General features: G+C 47.2%; 2 protein-coding genes across 3 annotated transcripts in view; one reads left to right on the top strand and one right to left on the bottom strand.

The window, feature by feature from the left end:
- The window catches only part of LOC137151849 (stefin-C-like), a 46627-nt gene extending 40772 nt beyond the window's left edge, over nt 1–5855 (top strand). For both annotated transcript variants that reach the window (XM_067546350.1, XM_067546349.1), the window contains exons 2-3: nt 845–946; nt 5611–5855. In XM_067546350.1, the coding sequence (XP_067402451.1) occupies nt 845–946; nt 5611–5748 (240 nt within the window). In that variant the 3' untranslated portion in view covers nt 5749–5855. The remainder of the gene's footprint in view (nt 1–844; nt 947–5610) is intronic.
- Nucleotides 5856–13263: 7408 nt separating this feature from the next.
- LOC137151653 (cystatin-B-like) lies at nt 13264–21096 on the bottom strand. Its single transcript, XM_067545955.1, has 3 exons — nt 20944–21096; nt 14675–14776; nt 13264–13502 (listed from the first exon to the last, which is right to left on the bottom strand). The coding sequence occupies exons 1-3, from the start codon at nt 21007–21009 to the stop codon at nt 13374–13376; spliced, it is 297 nt and encodes a 98-aa protein (XP_067402056.1). The 5' UTR covers nt 21010–21096; the 3' UTR covers nt 13264–13373.
- Nucleotides 21097–21785: the final 689 nt, after the last annotated feature.

The raw sequence follows: 21785 nt of genomic DNA on the forward strand, positions 1-21785 counted from the left end.
TTTCATTTCCAGGTGGTTTGGAGGCTTATAGTATGTCTTGGATGGTTTTTGATTTCTTTTCGGGGTTGATGCCAAGGCAGGCAATGAGTAATGCAGTTATTCATTGTCTGCCTTGGCATCAGCCCAGAGCTAGCCTGGGACAGGCAACAACTCCTGCGTGAATTGGCCATCACCAACACATACTATTTCCTGGGCCATAGGGGCATAATTTTCAATATCGTTACGTTATTCCTTGACTGTCACCTGTACACACCTCTCTCACTGATTATGAGTATTGATAAGTTACAAGTTTTCAGCAGAGACCTCACATGTTACCTTCATGGATGAACACCATGAAAGCAGTGTGTCAGGTGCAGGGAGTTTGTCAGGGGTTGTTTGTAAAGAACAGCGAACCCTTTGCCAGCTGGCACCAGTGGGTCTCTGTGTCACAGTGACCATATGATGACAAACCGGAGGTGGTGCCTCCTTTAACAGGAAGCTGGACCAGACAGACTCTAAGGGTCAGTGGATGGATATGGTTTTGGTGGGAGATGTTAGCAGACAGCAGGAGCTTCAGGTGAGAGAGAGATTTCAGGTAAGGCCAGGCAGCAATCCTAGTTTTGACAGGGTTGTAAACTACTGTGAAGCCTGGTTGGAAGGAGCTGTCGAGCCTAGGACATAGGGCTGGAAGATCTGAGTTGAGTTGAATTGTTTGTTAATTAGCAAGGGCCAAAGAAGAGAAATGTATGCTGCATTTAACTCTACATGCCTTCGTTCAATAGCTGAGAAGGGGAAACTGAGGCAGTAAACATGATGAGATGGAGTATGCTGACTACACTACCTAACCATCTTTCTTTTTTTATAGGTGAAGCCAGAGCTGGAAAAGAGGACAGGAGAGAAGTATCCAGACTTTGATGCCATAAGTTTTAGATACCAGATTGTTCATGGAACAAACTACCTTATTAAGGTCAGTACTCAACGTAGGATGCAAGGAGTGGGGGACCGTGCCCCGTGTTCTAACTGAAGAAGAACATAGGTATCATTTGGAGTGGCTTGCAGCAAGATGTTCAGATAGCGAGAAAATACTGCAGGGAAAGTTCAATATGACTTTTAATCAAGTTCGAGGTGATCTCTCGGGTGCCTGTAGAGTGCCCAGCGAGCACCTGTTGGGTGCTGGTTCTCTACAAAAGCAGAAAAGAAGCTTATTTTGTGAATCTCATATAAGTATTTATAAAGCATGAGTCTCACTCTTTCTGCTGTAAGTTGTAAAATTTTAGGGTTGCCAAGAGGGCAATCTCCAGTCAGGACTCCTAGCAACTGCTTTCTCAACACTCATCTTCAGGGCTGGCCTTAGCTTTCCTTTGGGCAGGCTGGGAAAACAATGGCTTCTCCTTCCTGCCATCCCTGTGCTCTGAGCGAAAATAGAATCCTCTTCCCCATGCTCAGCCCACAGGCACAAGGCCAGCCTGGTGATTTGGGGCAGGTTAACCGAGAGGATTCTGTGGTACACACCTCAAACTCCTCTGAGCAATTTTAAATACAGTGGGGGGGAGGGGTAGATCTTTAGGTCCCCACAATCTTCTGCTGTTAAAGTACAGCTTAACCTCTAGTTCCTTTCAGTCCTAGTGCTCTGCTTACGTTTTCCAAGGTTCTTTCTTAAGGGAAAGGGCTAGCAACCTTTTTTTAATGGTAACTGAGATTTTCCTCTTCCCTAATGTTTCCCCAAAACAGGGGGTCCTGTGGCCACAGTCTGTTTCTTCTCTTAGAGAAATTATGGGTCCTTTTAGGTCTATCATTGTGAGAAGGCCCTGTTAAGAGTTGGGTTTTCATTGGACTGTGAACACAGCTGGTCCAGGGTTCATTCTAATCTCCTGAGGCAATGAGTTCAACCATTTAGGACCATCTGTTAAGAACATTCTGCCTCCTGCACCTGAAAGTTTCCCACAGCATCCCACTTGGGGTCACACCAACCCACAGTTTTGGGGTGACTTCATCTGCAGATGGAGTCATGGCAATCCCGAGCGAGCAGAGGACACCATTTTACAAAATGCCCTCCTCCGCACAACGTGACCTCACACGCGCCGTATGCACAAGGTCACGTTGCAAGGAGAATGCTATTTTGCTCTACAAAACAGCGCCCTCCATGCAGCATGACCTCACACACGTCGTATGTGTGTGAGGTCATGCAGTCCAGAGGATGCCATTTTGTGAAGCAAAATGGCATCCTCTTTGTAGCATGACCTTGCATGTGAGGTCACACTGCATGAAGGACACCATTTTTAAACAGCAACTTCCATGCTGTCTGGGGTACTGGGAAAGAACACATCTGAAAGTGGGGTCATGCAGGGAAAATGTTTGGGAAGAGCTGATAGATTGTCAATGAGGGCAGCTGTCTGAGGGACATGGATAGAGATGTTTTCTAAGATATCTGAGCATCTGATAACATGTAGGTGCCCAGTCACCCAGTGGAATTCACAGAGCCTGAGTTAAGTTCTCAGGCTCTCTATGCAATGGATGGGGAAAGTTAGGAGCCTAAAAAAGAAGTCTGCTCACTGAATGGGAAGCTACCTAAGTTAGCCAACAGGAAATACCGAGGAGAGGTGTGTGTGTGTGTGTGTCCTAAATGCCATCCCTCAAAGAAGCTAAGGTACCTTAATCTTGGAGGGAGGCATTTATCTCTGCTTGGGAGTCATAGCTTAGAAAAGATAGAAATGTTCAATAAATATTTCTATTCTGTATATGGAGGAAAAACAGATGGCACAGTCCCATCCTATGGTGACGATAACACTTCCTAGTCCATTAGTATTTCCAGAGGACGTTAAACAGAAGCTACTTAAGCTAAACATTTTAAAATCAGTAGTACCAGATAACGTGCATCCAAGAGTTTTAAAAGAGCTGGCTGAGGAGTTTGCTGGTCCATTAATGTCGATTTTCAATAATCTTGGTGCACTGGGGAAGTTCCAGAAGACTGGGAGAAAGCTAAAGTTGTGCCACTTTTAAAAATAGGTACATGGGATCACCCAGGTAATTATGGACCTGTCAGCCTGACATTGATCCTGGGCAAGATAGTGGAGCAGCTGACACAGAACTCTATTAATAAATAACTAAAAGAGAGTAATGTAATGAATGCAAATCAACATGAGATTATGGAAAATAGATCCTGTCGAGCTAATGCTTTATCTTTTTTTGGACGAGATTGCAAGTTTGGTTGATAAAAGAAATAGTGTTGATGTAACATACTTCGGTTTCTGAAAGGTGTCTGACGTGATACAGCATGACATTTTGATTAAATAACAAGAGCATAAAACCAGGTGGCACACATTATTGCATTGAAAACTGGCTAATTGGTAGGTCTGAAAATGTAACTGTACATGGGGAATTGTGATCAAGCAGGTCTGTTTCCAGTGGAGTCCCTCAGAGATCAATCCTTGGCCCAATGCTACTTAACATTTTTCTTTCTGGTCTGTGATAAAAACATAAAATCACACTGATAAAGTTTTCAGATGACACAGAAATTGGGAGAGTGGTAAATAATGAAGAGGACAGGTCACTGTGTTACGTGGGGTTCTTTCAACACAAAGCTCTTGGTAACTTTACTCTGTGCAAGGTTATGTCAAGAAATAAAACAATAGACACATGGCCATCCGACCGACAGGTGACTAGTACAACACAAGAGTGCTCTTACTTAAAGCTGTACTTTACTTGGCCTCAACCATATACACACATCCACAACAGGTTAGTAAAACACCCCGACCCCTTTATAATTACCGAAGTTTGAAGGGGCTCTCGAGTGGTACAGCAGCAGCCTTCCAATTGGCCGGTCTTTCGGCAGCCGTTGGAGACCCTAAACTGTGTCCATGTAGAGTCCAAACTTTTCTCTCTTATTTATCCTTGTGAGTAGGCAATAACACGTCAATCAAGAAAATACTTGTCAGGCAACCAGTTTCAAAAGCTACGCAAGAGAATTCCTCAGATTACTAATTAGCTAGAGGTGTTCTGCCGGAGTCTGCAGGTATTGAGGCCCTAACAAACACATCCCAGAGGCTAAATATATATAAGCTTCTTGTTTTTCTCCTGAAACATAGACCCAGTACGTTCAACAGAGATCTTATTAGGAAGGACACAGGGTTGGCTCTCCCCTCGACCACCTCCCCTCCTGGCTTCTTGCTTAGATATGCTAAGACTGTTGCAGAGGCCTGCTAAGACCTACTGAGTTAGCTGCTGGATGCAACAAGTATGATAATCAATGTTACACTATCGGTAGTGGTCCCTGGCCCTTTTACTGGTTCATCAAAATCTCCCCATACAACTGATTCAGAGAGATCTGGATTGCTTGGTATATGGGGCACAAACAAACAAGATGTATTTTAATATGGCTAAATGTAAATGTGTACAGCTAGGAACAAAGACTGCAGGCCCTACTTACAGAATGAGGGATTCTGTTCTGGGAAGCATTGACTCTGCACAGACATGGGGAACAGAAAACTGGGACTTTCTGCTCTGAAAGTACAGGCCTCCACCACATGAATTCAAGGCAAATCCTCATTAGTTCTGAGCAGGTTTAAGGACTATAGCCTCTGGGATGTCCAGCCACATAAGCGTTATATAATCAAACACTTGAGCAGTTCAGATTTAAAAAAAAATTTTTTTTTTTAGTTACATTAGCCAAAATTGACACAAACTCACAAATTGTTTTGGTAGGTCTGAAACTGCATTTTTTGGTGAATCAACTCTGTCCAAAAAAACTTCACTCATCCCATGTGAGAGTACTGGCTTACCTCATTTCAGCATCCAATCATCTGTGCCTTGATTTCCCCTCTGGTGATGGTGTGTTTTACTTTGGTTGTTTAGTCAAGCAAATATCCAACAAAAGTCCCAAACAAATCTTCAGCCTTTTCTGTAAATTCTGCTAGATCCTTAAGTCTTGGAGAGTTCAACAGAAGGGTTTCTTCCCAATACACACCTTTTCCCTGGCTTTCCTCAACTGACTTTTTATACAGAACACAGAATGATGAAAACAGCTCTTTTCCAACTTTCTTTGCCCCTCTCCTGAGTGTCTTTGAAAACAGCTACGGCCTATTTAAAGCAAAAAGGATTAACTCTTCTCTGCCAGCCTCAGCATGGGATCAGATTGAAGCCAATGAGAGTTTGCCTTAGGAAAATCTGATGGTTAAACCCAAATGTTTTCAACCATCAGATTTTCCTAAGGTAAACTCTCATTGAGTTTATTCAGATCCCCACAGTTATGTTCAAAAAGCAGAAGCTGAATGGGTTTAATGGGAAGCAATTTTTTTAGGTATAAAGACTGTGGCCTAAGTTTAACCCAGGTATAAAAAGATGCAACTCCCAGAGTAATGGGAGGTTGAATTTGGTCTTGTGAATATGAGATAAAATTTCTATGTCTACTGATCATCAGTGACATACTAACATGGACACAAAGGCCTGTTTCTGCTCACACATGGTACGAAATGGGAAAGTCTCTACAGACCAAGTTTAGGGTATTGAATGACACCATGTGTGATTTAGTTCTTGTTTTGTAATTATTCAAAGGTTCAGCCCCACATCTGCTCAGAACATTCTTTCATTAGAATCTGCTAAGTTCACAGTTGTCCCATTCTCTGTGTCTTTCAGGTCTCCATCAAGAAGAGCAAGGATGAATGTGTACACTTGATGGTGTACCAAAGCCTTCCTTGTGACCAAAAGGATCCCAGTCTTACCAGCTATCAGACTGGCAAAACCAAAGATGATCCACTGGAGCCTTTTCATTGAGATGCTTGGGATGGGCTCTTCTGTTGCTCTTTCTACAGACTACCAACTGATACCGCCTGTGCCAATACACGATTGAAAATAAAATAAACTTAGTTTTCAAAATCGGATTCATGTTTCCATGTTGCATGTAACAGAAGGTCTGGCTTCATTCCAGCAGTAAGTAACTGCTGCTAACTTATGGCAGGCCCCCAAGGTAATATGCTGGATCTATCCAAATACCAATGGTTCAGCACTGCATCTCCCCAAAACATCCTTTGATTAGAATATTCTATGTCCATGAGCTTGACTATCCCATTTCTCCTGGATTTTTGCTTTCTGCTAATAATGATACTAACTAGTGGATAACTAGAATAATTCTTCCGCCAGCTCTGCCTCAATAAATCTTTCACAACAAAGAAAACACCCCACACAACTACCACCTCCCCACCGACAGTCATAAGAAAAAGAATCTTCTGACTGGACACTTCACAGCCAACGAAACAACACACTGGATCATTACGTCAATTGTTTCAGTGAAAAAGAAATCCATTTTGAAACCGCCACAAACATTACATCCACCACAATCTCTCTACCACACGAGATAGCTATACAATCCATGAAATCCATCCACCAGAATGTGAGCAAACTGGTAGACAAAGGGGGCAGTATTGTAGTCCTTTATCGCAATGACTATGTCAATGACACCAACACACATCTCTGACACCACCTACCATAAAGAACTAAAAAAAGACCTCACACCACATTCACACAGGAATTTAAAGATACCATCAAATCCTTCCCCAAACAACTCCAAGAGAAGCTCTAGAATCTCATCCCCCACAAATCCACCTGTGACAGGATTCCACCCCCAGGTGCAGCCTGAAAGCTGTGGAACCATTGTGCTCTCTTACCATTTTATCCTGGGCTGATTCCCAACGTCTAGCTGGTGATAATCAGCAGATCCCTTTGGGCACTGTTATCACCCAGCCCGTCAGCAGGTGGAGCCACACACCCGGCTGAGTTACATGAATGCTTTCCAGCCACTCAGGAGCCAACAATAGAGAAAGGCACCAGCCAATTCCCCCAGATCCCAAGCCCTGCACTACAGGTGTATACATTCTTGCACTGGACGGAGGACTGGCCAGTCCTTGTTAACTGAGCTAAGACTTCCCAAACACTTCACCCAAGACACACTGTTTTAAGTAAAATTATAAAATAGATTTATTAACTACAGAAAGATAGATTTTAAGTGATTGTAAGTGGTGAACATAAAGAAACCAGAGCTGGTTACTTTAAGAAATTAAAGTAAATTTCACAGTCTAAGTTCTCATACACTAAACAGGATTTACATCAGCAATATTTCACCCTGACTGATGATACAAGCAGGCTCCAGATTCTTGATACACAGGCTGCGACTGCTTTGCAGCCTTGGTCGCCCTTCCCCATTCAAAGTCCTGTGTCTTCCTAACATTTCTTCAAGTGTTAAGCCGTGGGAGGGAGTGAAGATAAGTGATGATGTCACTACCTGTCTTTTGTAGCTTTTTCCAGCTTGATAGAACAGTCGATGCTTGTGACCTGGTGGTCTGCCCTCATTGGCCAAGCAAGCTCCACTGTCTCAGTGCTTTCTCTTGTGAAGCCTTCCGGGATGGCCATTGGGCAAGTGGATTCTGTTAGGACCCTCCTCCACCTCCAGTCCTTTCAGTTCTTAGTTCGCTGACAGAAGCAAAAGTCCAGAGTCCAGCATCAGGCAATACAACAGGTTTATTGGGATCTTTTCAAGCAAGCATCCATTAGGACCCCCCCCAGTCCTTTACATCAATAAATCTTCCCCTCTACTTCCTGGTTTACCTCAGTTTTTATAATATATCTTAACCAATCATTCTTTAACAACATTACAAGATGATTCTTTAACCAATCCTAACATATTGTAACATAATTTTTAACCAATCATATCCCACCACCTTAACTGATTATTATCTTAGTTATGCAACAGACAGAAACAATCAAAGAACCAGACAGAAATCATTCAAATAGATCGAGAATTGGATACTATAAAGACAAACAATAAGGAGTGTAGATTTTACAACCACAACTGTTGACAAGTAATTCTTTTGCCAGACAGAATACTATCAAACCACGTTTCCTTTAACCATTCTAGGATCTTTTCTTTAGCTGGAAGTGTTAGATGGGATCACTGTTTTAACAGTCTGGCATTAGATGTTATGTGTGTATGTGACTGCATGCTTCCCAGCTTATGGCCGTGTAGCTGGGAGGTGTGGCCTCTCTCGGAGATTGACACCAAGGGAGAGCCAAACACAACACCAACACCACCCCCCAGTTGGAACCCAGGAAGGCAGCACCTGACCAGAAGCAGGTAGGCGGGGCTAGGCCTATAAAACCCAGGGCTGCCCGCTCAGTCAGAGCCCAGTGGCCGAGGGAGAAGGATGCCTCTCCCTGTGTGCTCGAGCGTACAGCTGCACCTGACTGCTATGACCCGGAGGAGAAGTTGCCGGATCTACCCATGGTGTGGGGCCCGGAGAGCGGGCGGAGCTGCTTGACCCAGATGAGCTGAAGGAGACCCCCGGATCCTATGACCAGCAGGAGGGGGCTGCTGGAGCTGCCTGAGCCAGAAGGAACACCTGGACACTGGGACCTAGAGGGATTGCCCTCCGCAGAGGACCCTGAACAGTTCCTGGACCTGCTGGCAAGCGAAGAGGAACTGGAGTATGGCACAGGAGACCAGGTACTCTAGGGAGAGGGTGGGAGGAAGTAGCCCAGGGAAGTCGACTACGGTCCAGCTGAGCTTGCACTCGCTCAGAGTCAGTGTGTTTTGTCTGGAGCCCCGCTGACCCAGTGACGGGACACTCCGGCTCTGACAGGGCCCTGGGCTGGGACACAGTGGAGACGGGTGGGCCTGTGTCCCCCTCCCCCCCTTCCTACCCTGACCTGGGGTGAATGCCTGTTGAGAGTCAGAGCCTGTCCCTTACCTTCTGCCAAAGGGCCGGGTATAGACTACTTACTTGTCCTGCTAAAGGCTAGAGACTGCTGCCCCTCTGCCAGGGCCTGGGCCTTGAACCATTTCCTTGCCCTCTCGGGCTATAGACTGCTACTCGCCCCCCCGCACCCCTCCCCCAAAGGGCTCGAGACTGTCTGCCTGCCCTACCGAAGGGCCAGGCCATAGACTGCTACTTGCCCTAGATCTGGACTCCACATCTTGGTGCGTAGCTAAAGAATGACCCAGACCGTCCTGTGACGGGCTGCCTCGCCCCCATTAGGGAAGTCACCGGTGAAATAAAGTGTTCTTTTGAGGGGTGGCAGGCACTACTGTGTTAGGGCCCTATGCCCAAATTCTTAAAGGTATTTAGGTCCCTGAAGTCAGTGGGAGTTAGAGGCTTAAATACCTTTGAGGATCTGGGCACTAGACACAGAGTTTGTTGGATTTTTTTTAGCTAATGTGGTTTTGACTCATTCCTTTGGCTACCGTTGATATTAAACTGGTGTCAGAATTGTGGGATGGTGAAGAAATGAACCCATGCCGACAACAGAAGCATTGGCCAGTGAGCAGCTGCCACAGTTATAACCAGTAAAGGTCAAGATGGAGCAGACCCGGTCACAGCCTCCCCCCACCCCCCATCCCTATTCCAGAAGAGCAGGTTGAGGATAGCTCCTGCTGGCTGAAATTCACATATCGCTCAGGTGTGGGTCCTCCGGTTGTGCACATGGGGTTTCTGGTCAAGGCCGGCATCACAGAAAAGTGGCATGTACCCAGTCTGTTATTTCTGCCATGCAGCATGTCACCCAGTCCCACCCTCCACTAGGACACCGATCAACACTCCCCCCGATCCCCAGCACATCAGCACCTGAACTGAGCCACCGTCATCTTCATAGTTGACATCTACATCCACTTTATCATCATCACCACCCTGCAACTATCTCCCCCATGCCAGCACCCTACTTCATGCCCTGCCTATAACACCAATCACCAGCATAGCATTCCGCTGACCTGTACCATCTACACCTGTCCTTCCTCACTCCATTGATGGAGCCATGATGCCAAGGGATCTCACCCCAAGCCCAGCTCTGCTGGTGAGGCAGCCATCAACCAGAAACTCAGGATGGTTTTATACTGCTTGTCACCCAGAACAAGGCCTTGGAGTAAGAAATAGTGGGGTTGAAATGGGGGCATGCAAGAGGCCTCGTAAGTAGGCTGGGGCATATGTATCTAATAAACAACAAGGCCCACATGAGCAATTACATCCAAAGTAGGGTGGAACAGGCCATCTCAGCCTTCACTGTAAAGGTGAAATGGAATAGCAGATGCAGGACCCTCGCAGGATCTGATGCTTCCATGCACTGTTCTAGCAAGTAGAATTTGAGCCTTGCAACTTACTCAGCTTGCTTGTCATTTTTTGCTAGATTGCATAGCTGCCAGGTACATGTGCTTCTGCCCATGCAATGATCCATCCCACACTTTGACACCTTGACTGTGACGTCTACTTTGCTGAGACTTTTCAACACATTCCCTGCATGTGATTTGTGTTTCCCCTTGGTATTGCTAAATATAGCCATATCATCCATGTAGTGGATAGCAAAGTCCTGGAACCATGTCATTCTTGATTAATCAGCCTATAGAATGTGGATTTTTAATGAATGAATTAGAAGGGTGATATCTTAAACTCAAAAATGAGTAATGAATGAAGACTTTTTCTGTGACTCAATATTCAAGGGAATTTACCAGTATCCCAATTAAATCCATGGTAGTTAACTGATTCTCATACCATATTTCACATATAATTTTTACTGGATTTTTCCCTACCGCAGTACTCCAGATTTTTATAAATCATTGCTTGAGCAAGGGCAGGTAAGTAGCATGCTACCTTGTTGCAACACTGATCCTGAAATCGTTTTTCTTTTCATCCGGAGTTCTGTGAATGCTCCAGAAAACTTCTGACATTGAGAAGTGGGTTGGTATTATCCAGTTTTACCTGAGACTTCCTGGTAGTTCCCAGAATAGAGAAGTCTTGAGGAAGTCACAGGTGATACGTCTCAAGCAGCCTGTTGTGTCACAAGTTCACTTGAGTCAGTAACTTACTTTCCAGGATCTTGCCATGTGGTAAGACATGGCTTCTGCAGGAGTTGATGTTAACATGGTGGTTGGTGTTAAGGGGGGATGTTGGCAGTGCAGCAAAATATCCAGGCCACTGCCACTAACTGGAATCCCAATTATCATATTGCCAAAAGCAGCTAAGGTAGTAGGCCTTTGTAGAAGCCTTAGCATAATTAGGCAGGTCAGGAAGAGAGGAAGGTATCCACAGGAAGTGAGCATAACCCTGCTGCCTTCCTTGTTAAGCTCTCCTTTGGAACTGCTAAAGTCTGTATCTTTAAAACACAGGAAGTCTAGCTGTATCTTTGAACTGTTACTCTGGAAACACAGCTGCAGGACTAACACCTTTAAAAAGTTTGCTTAATGGCTTTTCTTTGATTGGCATGTTGTTGATGTAATTGTAGCTGTTGCTACCATAAAAGGGGTAGAGAGATCTAAGGAATTTGGATTCGGCCTTCTGTACATCTCTTGGAATCCCCAGGGCCAGGCAGATAGCTGGCCACTTGAACCTTGTCCTTTGACCACTCAAGACCCCTCCAGACCATGGGTAACTGTTGTTTGGGGCACTGTATCCTTTTGCATATCTGCATGTGCTTGAGATCTAATAAAATAGTAATTCTGGCTGAAAGCACTTTGGGTCTGTGCTAAGCTTTAAACATACGGATGCACTGTGTCCCCCTTTGATTTGTTCCTGACCCCGCCTCGCCAACAGTACACTGACCCTGAGCGTTGTGTTGAGAGGACCCTGGGTAACAGTTGGTACTTATGGATGCTACAGTATGTTGCTTTCTAGATCTGTTTCCAGAATTTCTATGATTCATTAATGTGTCACACTATTTATATTGCATCAGCACAAGGGGGCACTTTCATACCAAACCTTCAATACATGTTAACTTGATCTCCATTGTAGGTTAGTTTAAGTACCCTAAAAAAGAAATATGATGGGCCACTCCCATGCAACAGCCAAACAGGCACTATCTGCCAATTCATCTCTTTTTCCTGAATAGCTCAGCAGTGATCATTTTCTCTGATCTCAGCCGCAGCCGGAGTGCTGACATTTATATACAAGATATAATTGGTGAGCATCACTCACCAATTTCAAGCATTAGTTGAAAACAATCACGTGACAAGTTAACCAGTCATATACTAGAATTTGTCTTGTGTATGTAACAATATTTCCTTAGCAGTGTTTTACATGTGCAAGGCCAGGGTTACATTAACAATTTTCACACCTTAGGAATATAAGCAGTACAGAGTGCACACGCACACACGCACACACACACACACCTTGATATATGACTTGCATTCTTTTACTATTGTTTTCCGAAAAAGGTCTGCAGAGCAGATGACCCAGCTTCCTTGGGTTCCTCTTAGAATACAGAACATTCTTGGTGTTAGAGTAAGGCTGAACTAATGTGTGGCTCAAATTCTATCTCATTACACCAAGAAACGAAGAAGGGCTCTTCTTTTTCTTCCTTGTGTTAATCCCATCAAATGGGGGATTCCATTTTTCTTTGAAAAATCTCCTCTAGAATGTCTTTCAAACATTTTTACCAAAGTTGCTGTTTGCTGGGGTCAAAATTTTCAAAGTGCCTACCTAAATTTAGGCTCTTAAGTCCATATTTAGGTACTGTCATGGTCACAGAGCCAGCTGAACCGCTGTTGCCTTTCTGGTCTCTCTGAATGCACCTCCCTTCAGGTGTTAGGCTTCTTGTCCTTACTGTGTCTCAGGGGAATCTCATGATTCTTCCATTTGATGTCTACACTTTGAGCTTGAGGTGTAATTCCCAGCACACGGAGAAATACCTGGGCTAGCTCTGATTGAGCTAGCATGCTACAAATATAGCATAACCTTTGTTCAACCAGTTACAATTATTATAATAATGCTTCATTCTTATATAGTACTTGTACTTCAATGGCGGCTGGTCTCTCAGGGAGATGGCCCTTCCTTGGGGCTGTGAGGAAGACCGACCTTATAAATAAAACAACCCAAATCAACACAAACATCTTCAACAAGAGCAAAGAGAACAGAGTGATATACCTGCTAATTACATGTTTACACTCCCTTTTCTCTTTAGCTCACCACAGATTCTATGGGCATGATACTCTAGTCCAGTGGTTCTTAACCTTTCCAAACTACTGTACCCCTGAAGCCTGAGACCCACCCCCATGGGGCTGAGGCATGTAACTTAGTTTCATGGCGCCCCTGTGGCTCCAGGCAATTGCCTTTCTTGCCACCCCCAATACCAGCTCTGCACTTGCGACCCCTCTAAAACCCCAGGTTAAGAAACACTGCTCTAGTCACTTATATGGAATTTGCACAGGTGTAACTTCATTGCTTTCAGTGGAACTACTCCTGTTTTACATGTGTGAGAGGAGAATCAGGCCCCTTCTTTAGGACAATGTGGAGGGAAAGAACTGTATAAAAGGAATTGATTTTTCAGACTTCCAGTTTTAATATTTTCATTCTTTCATTTTCATACAGGAAACATCACTTTGTCGCCTATAAAACCATATGAGAGAGGCTCTTTCAAAAAGCCCCCTAAAAATAAGTCAGCTCATCATGCTTCGTCTTGCTGCTCTGATAACTGGAGAGGCTCAGTGGTTTGTTCTCGTGAGGGAGGCTTTTGAACACCCGCAAGTGCAAGAACTCCTCATTGCCAACATGGACCTGAAAGGTCAGAAGAAAGGGACAGTAAGTTCCATGGAATAAAAGGACATTTTAGCATGTGGGTTGGGGAAAAGGCAGGGGGAGCCGAGGAGGGGCTGTCTTCTTGTTGGGGCACAGATTAGGAGTCATGAACTCACTTCCTGGCTCTGTCACACATTCATCGCATGGCCCTGGGACAAGTCACACACTTTGTGCCCCTTTCCCATCTGTAAAAGGAGGATAATCATACTGGTTTACCTCGCAGGGGTGGTGGTCATTTATTAATGCGAGAGAGTTGCTCTAAGCTACTCTGGGACCACAGACACTAAAATGCCTTCATCATAATCACACGGTTGCTGCATGGTGTCACTGCAGGGGGGAGTGAAGGTTGTTTGGGTCCGCAACAAACAAACTTACAGAGGGATTTTCCATCACCCTCTCCAGCAAGTCACCACCGGGGAACACTTTGTTCCCAGTTCCTTTTGCCCTGATCCAGGGCCCCCTTTCCAGGCCTCCTTGCCTGAGCGCGACCAGTCTTCCCACAGCCCTTCACTCGCGTCTTCACCCTGAGAGCTCCTTCTCTTGCAGTGCTCCGCTCCTCCAGGCCTCCCTGCCTGTCACTCCTACCCTTCCTACTCAGGGGAATCCATCCTCCCGCAAACAACCCTCTTAACTTCTGGGCTCAGCCTCCCTGACCAGGCTGGATCTTTCCCTTTTCCTAGGGGATGCTGCCTGAGCCTTCTGCTTGTCTGGTGTCCCTAGCTTTGGTCACAGCTTTCCTCCAAGCTCTTCACCAGAGCTCACAGTCACTGCTCTCCTTCTCAACTCAGCTCTCTGCCAAGCAACTCCAGCCAGCTGTCTCTTGTTGCTTCCGGTCAGTCCCCTCAGGCTCTCCAGATCTCTCTTGCTTTCTCCTGGTCTCAAACAGTTCTCTCCTGCCAATCTTCCCCCTCCCCCCCCGCACCTCTATGGGGCCGAGGTATCCTCCTCTAAGGTCAGTTGGGGGTAAGCTGATGAATAACAGGTGTGCTGGACCCCCCACTTCTCTTAAAGAGGCCAGTCCCTCTGTGGCACCCATTCCAAAGGTCAAATCACAGGAACCTCTTTGTAATTAACTAAATGAACAAAAATCAGGTCTAAGATACCAGGCATATAAAATTCAAATTGGGTGCCCATTCCCCACTGCCCTGTACCTTGATGAAATAATTTATTCCAGCAACCAGCTGAGTTTTAAACTCCACAGCAGTGAAGACCTCAAATCTCTTCCCTTCTTTTTCTTCCACCTGAAGCTTCACCTTAAGAAAAAAAAAGAGAAAGAGAGAGAAAGAAAGGGTTTTACTAGTTATTCAAGACAGATTTCAAGTCTGGAACCCATGAGCACCAACTGCTAGTGCTTCTCAGACGTGGTACAGGTCACACTGACACGGCGTCTCTGGACATGTTGCTCTTCATGTTTCTCAAAAACATAATGGCTAAAATGTGAGATGTTCCAGGGTGTAACAGACGTGGCAATTTCCTGCAACATCCTGGAAAAACCTTACTGAAGTGAGTTTTTGGGATCCAGTGTGTTAAATACAAAGGTTATGTATTATTGTGAGCTGGGACTGTACGTTCTCTCTCTAGGAGGGCAGATGTGATCTGAATCCTGGGAAGTTTATGACCTTCAACAGACTGTATTGAATCATGTGCCAGACAAGAATTGGCTTTTGGGACAAACAGTATCAAGTGGTTTGCCTGGGGTATCTCCAGGGGGGAGGTGTAAGCAAATTCCCCAACTCCAGTTATGCCAAAAAACCAGCCTTTTGAAGTTCCACCCTGAGGAAAGGACCATTGTCTGCTGATCAAAGGCCCACGTTGTATAAAGGAGAGACTGAACTATGCGTGGCCATGCTAGTTCTGAGAAGGCTGTTACTACAGAAAAACCCCTTTGTGTGATTTGAAGGACTGACTCCTACCAGAGCCCAGGGTGGAGCTGGGCTGATTTTGGTAAGCTTATTAGCATGGATGTAGGTTCTTTTATCGTTTTCTCTGTATTGTTTTCACCTCAAGAATAATGTGCTGTCTTAGAAAGAGCTGTGTGGTAACTTGTAATTGCTGGCAATTACAGCTCTGCATAGCCTCTGGAGAGAAAGCAAAGGCCAGACGCTGGGCAGTTTAGGCAGTCTGGCTTGCTGGAAATATCAGTGTGGGCAGGGAACTTTGCAGTGTGGAAAAACCCTGGTCAGGAGGGAACGAGACCCAGGTCTCCAAAGAGAAGTGACAGCTGAGAAACTGGGAGCCTAGAGTGGGTGCCCTTGAGGGAGCACCCAGGGGAAATACAAGTGCAGTTGCCCTGAGTGGAGACACAGGGTCACCAATTGGCCCCAGTTCTAGACAGACAGTGAAACTGGGGAAGCCGCATGGTTCAGCAGACAGGGTATGGGGCTGGAACTCAGGAGACTTGGCTTCTATATCCAGCTTCCTTGCTCTGTGACCTTTGGCAAGTTATTTCCTCTGTCTGTATCTCAGTTTCCCCTTCTGTACGGTGGGAAAATCATACTGACCCACCTATGCACAGTGCTTTGCAATCTACAGCTGAAAAACACGGTGCCAAAAACACACACAACCATTCCTCTTGGCAACAAGAGTCCTCCTTGGCTCCATCTTCCTTTTCAAAATTAAAAATGGTTAACAACGCCTGGACGTACAGAAGGACAGACACTGCAACACTCAGTGGATCTGATTTTCATGGCACCTCACTGCCAACCTCCACCCCTCGAACGGAGACGGGCACCTAAGCCCAGGCTGCAGGGGAGTGCCTCTCTGTTAATGATTCACGAACAGGAACCCTTTGTCTGGTGTCAGGTGGCTCTGGTGCCTAAATAGTTTCTGTGGGAATGAGTTAGGTGCCTGTCTTGCCCACACAAAAGGGGGGGAGGACAGGGAGCTGGGCTTTCCAGCCCACTGTTCAGAGCACTCACCTAGAATGTAGGACACTGAGGTTCAACTCCCTCCTCTGCTTTAGAGGGAGAAGGGAGACCCGCCCCGTTCAAATCCTTTTTCCCCTCAATCCAAGAAGGGAATTGAACCCGGGTCTCCCACATCCCAGGTGGGTGCGCTAACCACTGAATTATGGGGTATTCTGATGTGGGGCTCTCTCACTCTGTCCTGCTGAAGCTGGATCAATAATGAAAGAGTCAAGAGCAGGGGACTGGACCCAGGGCCTCCTACCTCACAAATGGGTGCCCTAGCCACCAGGCTATAGTCACTCTCTCTCACCCAGTGACCGTTCCAGGGCGTACAAGTACTTTAACAGCACTGCCATCGCCTCCTTCGGCCAGCTTTTGAATGAGACTCGGTCTGGTAGGAGGCCTCCGAGCACGCCTACCAGATCGGGCCCTGCATGTGACTTAGGTGGATGACTTAGTCATCCCCGACTCATTGTGAATCTCTCTGGGGCGCAGGTGGGAGACAGGCATTCGGATGCCTGGAGTGAGGCAGCCGTGCACATGCTCAGAGGCAGAAACCTAGGGAACTTTTACCCTGAAGAATTTGGCATTGGGTGAGTTTAGGCACCTACAGGATTTGGTGGAAGTTTTGTGGATCGCAACAGAGCCAATGCCAGGACTTGGCACCTATGTCTGGGGTTTATGTACTTAGTACCATGGTGGATCTAGGCCTAAGTATATAGCACTATGTAATATGCAAGCATTTAAAATAAATCATTACAGTAAAACATCTGTGTTTTGGAAGGGGCATCCACGAATATTACACCAGGAGTAGGTGCTTCTCTTTGTGGTATCTGTCTCCTTTGATACGTGCTGCGCATTGGGCATGCATGGCTTTGTTTGTGTGTGAGACATACAACAAATATAATAGTTTTAAAACCGTGAAATAATTTGGTGCTGAAGTAATGTCTAAACAAATATTTTAAAACTCTCCTATAGAATAAGAATGCCATTTCCTACAGGAATACAACTGAAAGCAAGTTAAGTCTGAGGCTTTAGAAAGTCTGTTTAATGGTTCTTTCAGAGCATGATACCTTCTACTTGTGATTGGCAATAATAAAGTAATGTGTGTTTTGCATTTAAAAAATTCTTGGATCATTAACTGAGGCTTACCAACCCCTTGTGAGCTAGGTATTATTATTCCCATTGTACAGAATGGAAAAACTGAAGCGCAGAGAAAGAAAGTGACTAGTCTAATATCATAGATAGAGGCAGCGATAAGAACCTGAGAGAATTCACAAATTACTGGTTGTCTTTCTGTGCTCAGCTCACTGAAGCACACGAGCTCCAGCACAGGCTTTAGGTTGAAGAGAGGGATAATTCTGAACTTTATTTTTAAAGGACAAGACAAATTAATTATACTGATCAGTAATGCAGCCTTGTAGTCCCTGCCTCAACCTCAGCTCAACCGGTCTTACCTTCTTTTAGTGCATGGCTATGTATTCCTCCACCTCTCTCTCTGGTCTACAGGGCAGGAACACAAGCAAGGAGCAAATACACAATTCAGCTCAGAAAAGGAAATTCCTGAAAATCCATTTGCCATTGTATTGCTGAGTCAGCACACCTGCTCCTCTCCTTCTCCGCCCCCAAGCAAAGACAACTCCAACTGGCTGCTCCCCAGGCTACTCTGTGAAACCATGGCATGGAAATGCACATAAAAGATTCCTGTATCCAGGACTCCCCCTCAGCCTCTGCAGGAGAAGACAGGACGAAGAACTCGCTCCCTTCACAGCTGAGCAGAGCTCTGGGCTTCTCATACAAGCATTCTCCCCTCTCATAAGGCAGGAGAGCACGCTCTGGCCACTCTGTATGCCTTCTGTCTCAGGGGGAAGGCTCCTGTCCCCACCTGCATTCCCCCACGCAATGAGAGGTGCTCTTCTGAAACGCCAAGAGTGAAGCAGTGAGGCTGTAACCCTCCCCTGGGCCTGATTCTCGGCATGCAAAATGAAAACAACTCCCAGCAACCTGGTATCTTCAAATGAGAGAATACGGCCCACAGAGAGCACAGTCAATCCAATCCCAGTTCCTTTTCCTTCGGCACTACGGGTAAGAGCCAGAGAGTGGAATGAGTGTGCCCGTCACTGCCGCTGCTGTGAACATTCTGTGCCAAGATGACTGACGTGTTGACGAGCTAACGAAGCACTAAACAGAAAGAAAAAATCCAGCTAGATCATTGGCCACATCCTCGGTGATTCTATGCCCTGCTAGGAGTGCTAGACATCCCGGATCAGCAGATTTTTATTTCTCCACCCTAAATCTGGGCTCCGCAGATGAGCCGCAGTCATATGTGCCTCGAGGGCTGACATTTTTACCACAGAAACACTGACTCACAGGCCTCATCAGTCCCAGGAGGTTCCACAAAATTCATCAATGCGTGAAAATCTGTGCTCTCAATGACACTTGTAGGCAGCACAGCTGTAGTATGCACAACAACGCCCTTAGTTTTTTGGCACGTTGTGTGTTGCATTTTCATGAACTGCCAGAAACAAACGCTGTCAGTGTTGTTTGATTTTTGCCTTTTTTTTCCCCCACATGAAACAGAGGGATGTTTCAGCTTCAAACGGTTCAGCGTTGCTCCGGTGCTGTTTGCCTACCTCAGCTTTGTGTTACACAGTTTACATTTAACGATGTCTTCGGTTACTTTTAGGAAATGATTCCTTCTTTTCGATCGCCTCATCTTCAAACTGTGGGTGCTCTGGAAAAGTAGTTGCCAATAACCTACTTAATATCGTTTGAAGGTTTAATGCTACCAAACTGTGACGTCAGTTCCATAATGGTCCTAACAAGGGGGAAGCAGAACCTAGCTCCACAATACATACACTATGAAATGGAGAGAAATACACAGGCAGGGAAATAAGGCCCATAGAAAATAATGACAAGTTAAAACCCAGTTCTCACAACACAATTGCTACCTATTTGCTGGTATGGTTGCGGTGTCTTTTAATGAGTACATCAGGTCAATGGTTCCCAACCTGGGGTGCGGGACCCCCTTGGGGGGGGGAGGGGTCGCCAAAGATTATGGGGGGGGTCCATGAGGCTTCAGTAATATTGAGATAATTTAGCTCCCTGAGCTCCATGCCAGGTGCAGTAGTAATTTATTATTATTATTAACGTAATTTAGTGTGATTATTGTATGTGTGTATAAGGGTTGTGTGTGTTTATGGCTGGTGAGGGAGGGGTCGGGGGGGCATGGGTTTTACCTAGTGTTAGCTAGTGGGGTTTTCACTCAAAAAGGTTGGGAACTACTGCATTAGGTAACGTTTACTGCTCTAAACGGGGAGACCAATACTTCCCAGTTAACCGTTTGATATTTTACATCCCTACTGCCGAGGAAGGAGTACTTTGGTAAGTGATCTGGGGGTCATAGTGGATCACAAGCTAAATATGAGTCAACTCAGATCTGAGTAACACTGTTGCAAAAAAAGCAAACATCAGCCTGGGCTGTATTAGCAGGAGTGGTGTTGTAAGCTGATTAGGTCTCGACTGAATTGTTGTGTCCAGTTCTGGGCGCCACATTTCAGGAAAGATGTGGACAAATTGGAGAAAGTCCAGAAAAAGAGCAATAAAAATGATTAAAAGTCTTAGAAAATATGATTGAGGGAAGACTGAAAAAAACTGGGTTTGTTTAGTCTGGAGAAGATTGAAGGGGGGGAGACACGATAACAGTTTTCAAGTACAGAACAGGTTGTTACAAGGAGGAGGAGGATAAATTGTTCTCTTTAACCTCTGAGGACAGGACAAGAAGCAATGGGCTTACATTGCAGCACGGGCGGTTAGGTCGGACATTAGGAAAAACTTCCTGTCAGGGCAGTTAAGGACTAGAATCAATTGCCTGGGCAGGCTCTGGAATCTCCATCACTGGACATTTCTAAGAGCCAGTTGGTCAGACAAACACCTGCCAGGGATGGTCTGGATAATACCTAGTCCTGCCAGGAGTGCGGGGGACTGGACTAGATGACCTCTCGCGGTCCCTTCCAGGTCTGACTCTATACCGGAGGTATCTTTTCATGCTTTTCTGGGTGGGCTCAGCTAATTTAAAAGCAACGCCACATGGTCAAACAACAGACAGACAGCTCCTGGCCTACGCTCCTGATCATCCCCGTTTCCATCCTCTGGTCTGGCCCCGGCCCCCCCGGACTGGACACACGGCGCTCTCCTGCCACTCGTCCCAGACGCGGGGCTGCCGAAGAGCAGTCCACAGCCCACTCCGGTTTCTGCTCTGCCCCTGGGACTGCCAGCGGTCTGGGGGTAAAGCCACAGCGGAACCCCAGCGACGTTTTAGCGTTCGGGAGAGGAACGGGACCGGGACTGGGACCGGGCCGGGCCGGCCGGGCTCATCTCCCCTCGCCGCCCCACAGCGGGCTCCACCTGCCCCACCCCATGGAGTCCCGAGGCCTCCTTGCACCCCACCCGGCCCGGTCCCTCCCCCCTGGGCCCGCAGCTCCGGACCGGGCCGGGCCGGGCCCCCCCCTCACCTCATCGACGATCTGCTGCGTTTCCGGGGTGGCCGCCTGGGCCGCCGTGACCCCACCGCACTTCATAGCGGGAGCGGAGCCGGAGCCAGCAGCGACCTTCCGCAGCCGCCTGGACCGGATACTGTGACGTCACCTCGGCCCTGGCGGCCAGGGGAGGAGCTGATCCGGATTCTGTGACGTCATCTCGGCCCCGGCTCCCATTGGAGGAGCTGATCCGGATGGTATGACGTCATCATCAGCCCCGGCTCCCATGGGAGGAGCTGATCCGGATCCACTGCGCCGGAGCCGGGCCGGGCCTGTGATGTGACCCACACGCGCCAGGGGCGGTCCCAGGATCCCGGCCCGGCCCGGCCCGCCCCGAGCAGGAGGGTTGGGCCGGGTCCGGTCCGGTTCGGTTCGGTTCGGCGCGGCGCGGCTCTGTGGCTGGGTCCCCGCCAGCTCTGGCTGGGTCTCTCCCTGCCGGGGGGCCGGGACGCGGCCGGGGCCGGGGCCGGGGCGTGAGCCGCGCGGAGCGGGGACAGGGCGCGGCACGACGGACGGGGCGGGAGGCAGGGCGGACAGTGCAGCCCGGCTGCAAGCGAAGCGGGGCGATCTCCGAGCCAAACGCAACAAAATCCCGCCGCCGCCGCCCCCGGCTAGAACAGCAGCTTCGCGGGGCGGGGCGGGGCGGGGCGAACCTGGTGCACGAGAAGTGGCTCCGGCCAGGCCGCTCCGCTTCTCTCCGCGCCTCCTCCCGCCTGGCCCCGGGGGCGAAGGGGGGAGATCAATAAGGAGAGACCGGGGAGGTTCAGGGGCGGACCCGATCCCCCATGATCGTAGCACTGAGGAGGGTCTTCGCGCTA

This window comes from Emydura macquarii, unplaced genomic scaffold, assembly GCF_026122565.2.
Source record: "Emydura macquarii macquarii isolate MOO-44397 ecotype Brisbane River unplaced genomic scaffold, CSIRO-AGI_Emac_v2 contig_1119, whole genome shotgun sequence".
Taxonomy (NCBI): domain Eukaryota; kingdom Metazoa; phylum Chordata; order Testudines; family Chelidae; genus Emydura; species Emydura macquarii.

Coding starts and splice junctions, on each gene's coding strand:
- LOC137151653 (XM_067545955.1), bottom strand. CDS start 21,009: ATGAAGTGCGGTGGGGTCACGGCGGCCCAGGCGGCCACCCCGGAAACG. Junction 14,777..20,943: donor CGCAGCAGATCGTCGATGAG/GTGAGGGGGGGG, acceptor TTTTTTCTTAAG/GTGAAGCTTCAGGTGGAAGA. Junction 13,503..14,674: donor GAATAAATTATTTCATCAAG/GTACAGGGCAGT, acceptor CTGACCTTTCAG/GTCCATGTTGGCAATGAGGA.